At 41.8% G+C, this 6,714-nt stretch overlaps 1 protein-coding gene across 2 annotated transcripts; it reads right to left on the bottom strand.

The window, feature by feature from the left end:
- Positions 1-274: 274 nt before the first annotated feature.
- On the bottom strand, positions 275-6,491 carry POP4 (POP4 homolog, ribonuclease P/MRP subunit). Of its 2 annotated transcripts, XM_024199725.3 has the most exons (7): positions 6,144-6,491; positions 5,638-5,690; positions 3,391-3,614; positions 2,642-2,719; positions 2,367-2,428; positions 1,770-1,871; positions 275-1,327 (listed from the first exon to the last, which is right to left on the bottom strand). In XM_024199725.3, the coding sequence occupies exons 1-7, from the start codon at positions 6,148-6,150 to the stop codon at positions 1,191-1,193; spliced, it is 663 nt and encodes a 220-aa protein (XP_024055493.2). In that variant the 5' UTR covers positions 6,151-6,491; the 3' UTR covers positions 275-1,190. The 2 variants fall into 2 exon arrangements, with proteins under 2 accessions (XP_024055493.2, XP_024055494.1); XM_024199726.3 differs by lacking the exon at positions 6,144-6,491 and having other exon boundaries at positions 5,638-5,736.
- Between the last annotated feature and the right edge of the window lie 223 nt (positions 6,492-6,714).

Raw genomic sequence — 6,714 nt, 5'->3', positions numbered from 1 at the left:
AAAGGCCCTCAACAGCAGCCAGTGACTGGGCCTTCTTGGTTGCCACACCAGAACACTAGTATTCAAATGCTCTTCCCTCTCAGCCAGCCTTGATCTAATAATTGTCAGAGTTTCAAAACAAAGGGACCTCCATATAATATACATTTAAAAAAAAATCAGAAATATTGGAGGAAGGTGGAAAAAGGATTGAGCAAACCTCTCCTCTGTGAAGATGCTATTTTTTATTACACAGTGAAATCTACAAATGTCTTATTTTAAAGGGATCATTGTTAGCCCTTCCAAATGCAAGACAGCCAGAGTGGGTGATCTGACAGAGTAGACATGAGAAATTTAATGAAGTGACAAGTCACACCACAGTGAGAAGGCACAGGCTATAGTGATATTCTTTGCAGCTAGAAAGAGTGCGCTATGCATTTATACTTCCCTCATCTGTATGTTGTTTGTAAGCACTGGTATGTGTCACAGATAGGTCAAAATAAAACGGATCAGATGAAACAGTCGCTCCTGGTATAGGAGAAAATAGTTTACACAAAGCAAGTGTATAAAATTTAAATCATAAAAAAATTATATTGTGTTTACATCACCAAATGGTGATTATACAGTAAAAGCCTTAAGTCTTTTATGGTCTTCTTATAAGCACTGTAATATGTATGGAAGCCAAAACACAGAATTTAAAAAAAAGTTGTAAACAAGATTTAATTCATTTTCTGTATTGTAAATTCTTCCATATAACCCTGTCTGTCCGTGAAACATGTCATAGAGACAACTTTTAACATCAGGAATTGGGATTCATACATGTTCCACAGTCTGAAAATATGTAAATTGAGACATTTATTATACACACTAAACCAACACAATTAAAGTTATATTAAGTCAAGCAATAATTGGGAAAAGGATTTTATTTTGACAAACAAAGTGATGTGAATCACCACAAATATTAGTTTACTATTAAAAAAATATATATAGTTATATACTATATTTTCAATAAATGAAATATTGACATATTACTGCAATTTGAGGATTTTGGGAGACCACCTAGTACATAACAGATGTAACTTAAATGTTTCTTGTAACTCATACTTCCGTATAAAGAAGTACTTTAGAAGATGTAGAATTCCATATGTTCTTGTTTTTTAACTTGATTTTCAGTTTATGAACGAAGCCCCAATATCTTTGAAATTTCCTTAATATCACAAGTCAATAGTTCCTTTTGCTTTGAACTTCTTTGCAGAACGCTCACTTGCTCTAAGCTGGAACTTGCTACCATAGATGTGGGAAATAAAGCCATCAACCTCCAGGCTAAATACATTGTTAAGTTTGGGAATAACTGAAAGAGAAGTTGAAGAGGGAACAAAAAACAAACAAAAAAAACCGATCAGTAATGTATTGTAAATCTCTGTCCTTCAAGGTTCTGGTACTTTGGCACAACTAAGTTTTCAAAGGCCCTTCTTCAAGAATTCCAATGTTTAAAAGCATCCAATGTTTTGAAACATCCTCCTATTAGTATGTCGCAAAGAGCATCAAAAGTGACAATCAGATCAACATGAACAATCTGCTTCTGGCATCTCTTTTGCTATTTTCATGAAGCCAATCTGTTCTAGTGAGAATTCTGTTCAACAAGAACATGGCTGCATGATTTTTATTAATAAGTACTATGCAGCCTACACTGCCACTTGGGCTTACAAAGAAAGCATCGGATGAATAATGTGCAAAAGTAGTATTTCTGACTACTCAAAATGTGAAAGGTACAGAAAACTTGTACTACATACCTTTCAATTTATCTTCTTTAGTGATAATTTTGAAAATATGCTTCATTTCCTGTAGAATAATTCCTGTGATCCCAACGTAAGAGGGACATTTTGATTTAGTTACTAAAAAACAAAACAAAAACAACAAACAGATGTATCAGTGGAAGAATTTGCAAATGAAAATTATCTATATTGTAGCTTCATAATTTTAAAAGATAGCTTATAGTAATTCAGAATAAATATACCTGAATATACCTAATTCTGCTATGAAGTCAAACTAATACTAGTAGCAATCACATAGCTATTGGTGGCTGTGCATATTAACAACAAATTCTAACAAAGGAGGGTTTCCACAAGTACTTAAATGAAGTATTAGGGTTGAGTCTGGGAAGGGGAATAAGTCAAATAATAATTTGGTCTCAATATGTGACCCCAAAGTAGATAACATTTGGAGAGTTTACAAAAGTACTAAGACTACAGAAATAGCAGTTAAATGTGTGTTTGTGGCAGAAGTTAAGGGAAAGGAAAATGTAGGTTTAGAAACAGAAACTGTAGGGTAATTATTACCCCATAGGGCTTTGAAAGAAGCCTTCAAAAAAAGAATGGAAAAAGTAATACCTGTAACAATAGCTCCATGGAGATCAGCTTTTAGCAATTTGGCCTGAATCATCTGTGGTTGTCTTAAAACAAAACAAAAAAACATTAAAAAAAAAATCTATATTTACAATAAATGTTGTCTGTGGTGTTAAAGTCAGTACACTTTTGTATTTATAAAAATATAGAAATATATGCTTGTTTAAAAACATTATGCAAAATTATCGTTCAAAGACTATTATATTACCATAAGTATAAACAATCTAGACCCTACATGTTTTTAAATAAACTGAACTTACGCATCTGGTCTGAGTCCATTACACAGATCCCTGATGTATTGTTTCCAGAGTTCATGTAATGGTTGAAACAACGCATATCTACAATAGTCAGCAAGAGACAAAAAAAGATTATATGGTATCTTTTCAGAAGGTTGTATGATACAACATGACAGCTTAACTACTAACCAATCTATAATTTACATACAAAGTTAGAACTTGTTTCTTTGAGTATCTCATGAAGTCATTAGCTATACAATACAACATTCCAAGCTGTAAGATTACTTACTCTAAAAAGAGGTTTCTAATGTACATCACATAAGATGTTGCATTTTATGTCCTGAGAAACTCCTACTCTTGTATTCTCTGTCTACTTCATTTCCCAACTATGGTTGCAAAGAGGATGCATTTTAATAAAATCATTTCATGCACTGAGAGATACTAAGTCTGGTCACTATCAGGGACCTGTGGCTCCATATAGTAGTTTGATACTGACTTCTCACCATATTTAGATTTACAAAACACAAAAAGAAGGCAATGTCAGTGATATTCACAATATACAGTAGACATCTATAAAATAAAAAATAAAGAACTGTCCTCGCATGGCCAAATGTCATAAGCAGCACAGAACTGACCTAACTCAACAAAATATTAAGAGTACTAATTAATAACTGTTAGCACCAATACATACATGTTGCTGCATGTACACTGCTTTCAACAACCTTTCAACTTTTACTAATAAGTCACAAAAAGAAAGCCTTTTAAGTTCTTACTTTTGCTGTTCTGGTTTAACTTCAAAGAGCCGCATTTCTCTCCTCTGCTTGGCAGAAAACCCTTTAGTTTTCTTCCTTTTTTCCTTTTTCCTTCTTTTAGCACCATGCTCAAGAACTACAGCTTTTCGGGTTAGCTTATCCTGGATGGCTTCATCTTTCAGTCGTGGCATACTACGTTTCAGAAAGGCATTTACAAAAGCTTCGGCCTCTTTTGATCCTTGAGGCTCCAAAATAAAAGTTGTTAAAGTTAAGAATATCACTGACTAGTAGTCTCATCAGTGGTTGATACCACTGATATTAAATACATGTTAATGTACCATGAAAAACTGATAATATTCTAGATACTTAAGTCAATTATATTTCCATGAAACATTTCCACACTGACCCACCAAAGTGCCTCAAAATCCTTAACTGAGGGGACTAACTCTAGAGTTGTGATGGTAGTTTAGTTTCCATGGCCATTCCATCATCCTTTTATCTGAGAAGGCTAAATGGGTGCCATATTAGTGCTCACTGTGACTATATTTTGTGATGTGGAAGACTATTCATTAGACATTAGCTATGAGAAGAAAATGATTGCACAGAGGCTTGTGTACAACAGATAACTTAAAGAAGTGAAGCCAGACTCAGTTCAAATAAGTAGAGCCCTACCAAATTCACGGCCATGAAAAACGCGTCACGGACCGTGAAATCTGGTCTTTTGTGTGCTTTTTAATCCTACACTAAACAGATTTCACAGGGGAGACCAGTGTTTCTCAAATTGGGGGTCCTGACCCAGAAGGGAGTTATGGGGCGGTCACAAGGTTATTTTGGGGGGGGGGGGGGGTTAAAGGTATTGCCACCCTTACTGCTGCGTTGCCTTCAGAGCTGGGCAGCCGGAGAACAGCAGCTATTGGCCAGGTGCCCAGCTCTGACGGCAGCGCTCCGCCAGCAGCAGCGCAGAAGTAAGGGTGGCAATACCAAACCATGCCACCCTTACTTCTGCACTGCTGCTTTCACAGCTGGGTAGCCAAAGAGTGGCAGCTGCTGACTAAGGGCCCAGCTCTGCAGGCAGCAGTGCAAAACTAAGGGCTCCCAGCCAGCAGCCACCTCTCTCCAGTTGCCCAGCTCTAACGGCAGTGCCGCCATCAGCAGCAGTAAGGGTAGCAATACTGCAATCCCCCCCTACAATAACCTTGTGACCCCCCCCCCCCACACACACAACTCCTTTTGGGGTCAGGGCCCCTACAATTACACCACTGTGAAATTTCAGATTTAAATAGCTGAAATCATGAAATTTACAATTTTTTAAATCCTATGACCATGATATTGACCAAAATGGACCTTGAATTTGGTAGGGACCTACAAATAAGCCATCTATCAGAAATCTGACTTTGTTACTGACTTTAACAGGTGACTTAAAGCAAAAGAGTTCATATGCTTCTAAAAATTCTGCTCTCTCCAGTTCCAAACTCACTGTTAAGAGCAAACATTCCCATTTTCATGCAAACATCCTAATAATTGTAAAAAGAAAAATACAGATAAGACAGCAATTTGTGCAGGAAGAGTGTTGTCCAAGTTTCTCCCCTGAACGCTCCACAGATTTTAAAGAATCTATTTCAAACAGAAACCACTATTTTCAGAGATATGTAACACAGCTGCTTCAAGCGATATCTGCTTGAAAGTTTCCATGTAAACATAAAACATATATATACACATACATACACACACAATGTATAGAAAAGAAAAAAAATTAGGGCCCCGCACCTGTGTTGAGAACCATTGTCTCTAATTGGGCTCAACATAGGTGCAGGGTCCTGCCTGCATAGATCAAATTGAAGCACTGAGGCCTTGAGAATGAACACGTTGTTAAAAAAAACTTTGTGGAAAAATAGTTAAAAAAATTCTAAATACCATCTTGAGTCACATGCAGTCAGGTTTCTGAGTCTGTGATTTTAAACTGGCTCATAACTCTAAAATGATCAAAATGTCTTTTGCCAGGCCAAAGTAGAAACAATATTTAGTGCTTGCTGAATGGCGCTGGCCAAAATGCCAAGACTAGAATTCAATTCTAACATTATCTTGATTAACCTCCCTGTAGGAGATGAAAATGACCGTGACCAAGGTTTTAGATAAAATGGCCAATTTGAAGAAGAAACAAGCAGCATTAACTCCCATGACCAGCTACCAACGAGAGGCGGATGGTATATGCACAGTCCAGCTCTCACAGTCTCTCGATTAGCAGCGAACAGTTCAAGCAGCGGATACCTGGAGATCCAATAGCTTTGCAGCCTGCGGCGGTAGCTTCCTGTAAATCACACCTGGAACACACATTCACACAACGCCCTGTGAGCAGGGGCAGCCCCTTCCCCCACACCCCACACCCGTTTAGCGAGTCTGCGGCCCCGCCTGGGGGCCAACAGCTGACGTTTCCGAGGGCGGCCAAGGCCGCCGCCTCCTCCGGGGACACCCCCCGCGAGCACCGCCGGGGCCGCGCACTGAGGAGCGCGAGGGAGCACGCTGGGAAATGCCGCTCGCCTCTCAGCGGAGCGGGGCTGAAGGCAAACGGGGGAGGGGTTAACCCCTCGCCCCCAACTCAGCGCACTGAACTGAAACGCGCAGCGACCCCGCCCCAGCGGGGGGAGCCCGCGGAGCGGCCGCTGTCTGCCACAGGTACCGCTAGGAGCCGGGCGGAGGGGACACCGGCCCACGTGACTGGAGGCGAGAACGGGGCTATCGAACCCGCTCAATGGACCAGCCCCCCGAGCACTTACTCTCCATCTTGGTAACTAGGCAGCGCTTCCGGCTCCCACCGATGACGTCAAGACGCTGCGACTGAACCCGGGGGCGGCCCGACGCGCGTCAAAGCCCGTCTCCGAAAGGAACGCGCATGCGTAGCAGCTGGGGGAGGGGCCGCACCACCTGGTGCACGCGCACAAACATCCGCGAGGAGTTCGCACCCCGCAGCGCAACAGCCTCGCTGGGGGCTTTGTCCCTTCGGCCAACACAAGCCAAGCGCATGCGCCCGTGTATCTCGACCGATCTCCACCCACATGGAGCGCACGCGCTGCAGCCTAGGAGCCGGCGGTCACTGCAGGAGGGCGCATACGCGTTGATCTGCGCTGAACGGGCTGTCGGAGAAGGGCGCATGCGCAACAGTCCCGCCCCGAAAGGGCCGAGGTTAAGGCAGGAGGCGGGGCGGGGCGGGTACCCTGACTGGTGCTGCCTCTCGTGGCGAGGCGGGGCAGTACAGCCTCGCCCGCCGGCACTCTACGCCCAGCCAACCCCGATGCTGCTGCAGCCCCATGAGCCGGGGAGGTGTGAGACTGGCGGGCGCAAGCCCTG

The sequence above is a fragment of the Terrapene carolina genome, unplaced genomic scaffold (genome assembly GCF_002925995.2).
Source record: "Terrapene carolina triunguis isolate 2854851 unplaced genomic scaffold, T_m_triunguis-2.0 Scaffold130, whole genome shotgun sequence".
Classification (NCBI taxonomy): domain Eukaryota; kingdom Metazoa; phylum Chordata; order Testudines; family Emydidae; genus Terrapene; species Terrapene triunguis.
This window is presented reverse-complemented; position numbering and strand designations above follow the sequence as displayed.

Excerpts from the sequence above, each read along its gene's own strand:
- POP4 (XM_024199726.3), bottom strand. The coding sequence starts at position 5,703 with ATGTGTGTTCCAGGTGTGATTTACAGGAAGCTACCGCCGCAGGCTGCA. Across the intron at positions 2,720-3,390 it reads GTTAAACCAGAACAGCAAAA|ATATGCGTTGTTTCAACCAT; the intron begins GTAAGAACTTAA and ends TGACTATTGTAG. Across the intron at positions 2,429-2,641 it reads AATGGACTCAGACCAGATGC|ACAACCACAGATGATTCAGG; the intron begins GTAAGTTCAGTT and ends TTTTGTTTTAAG.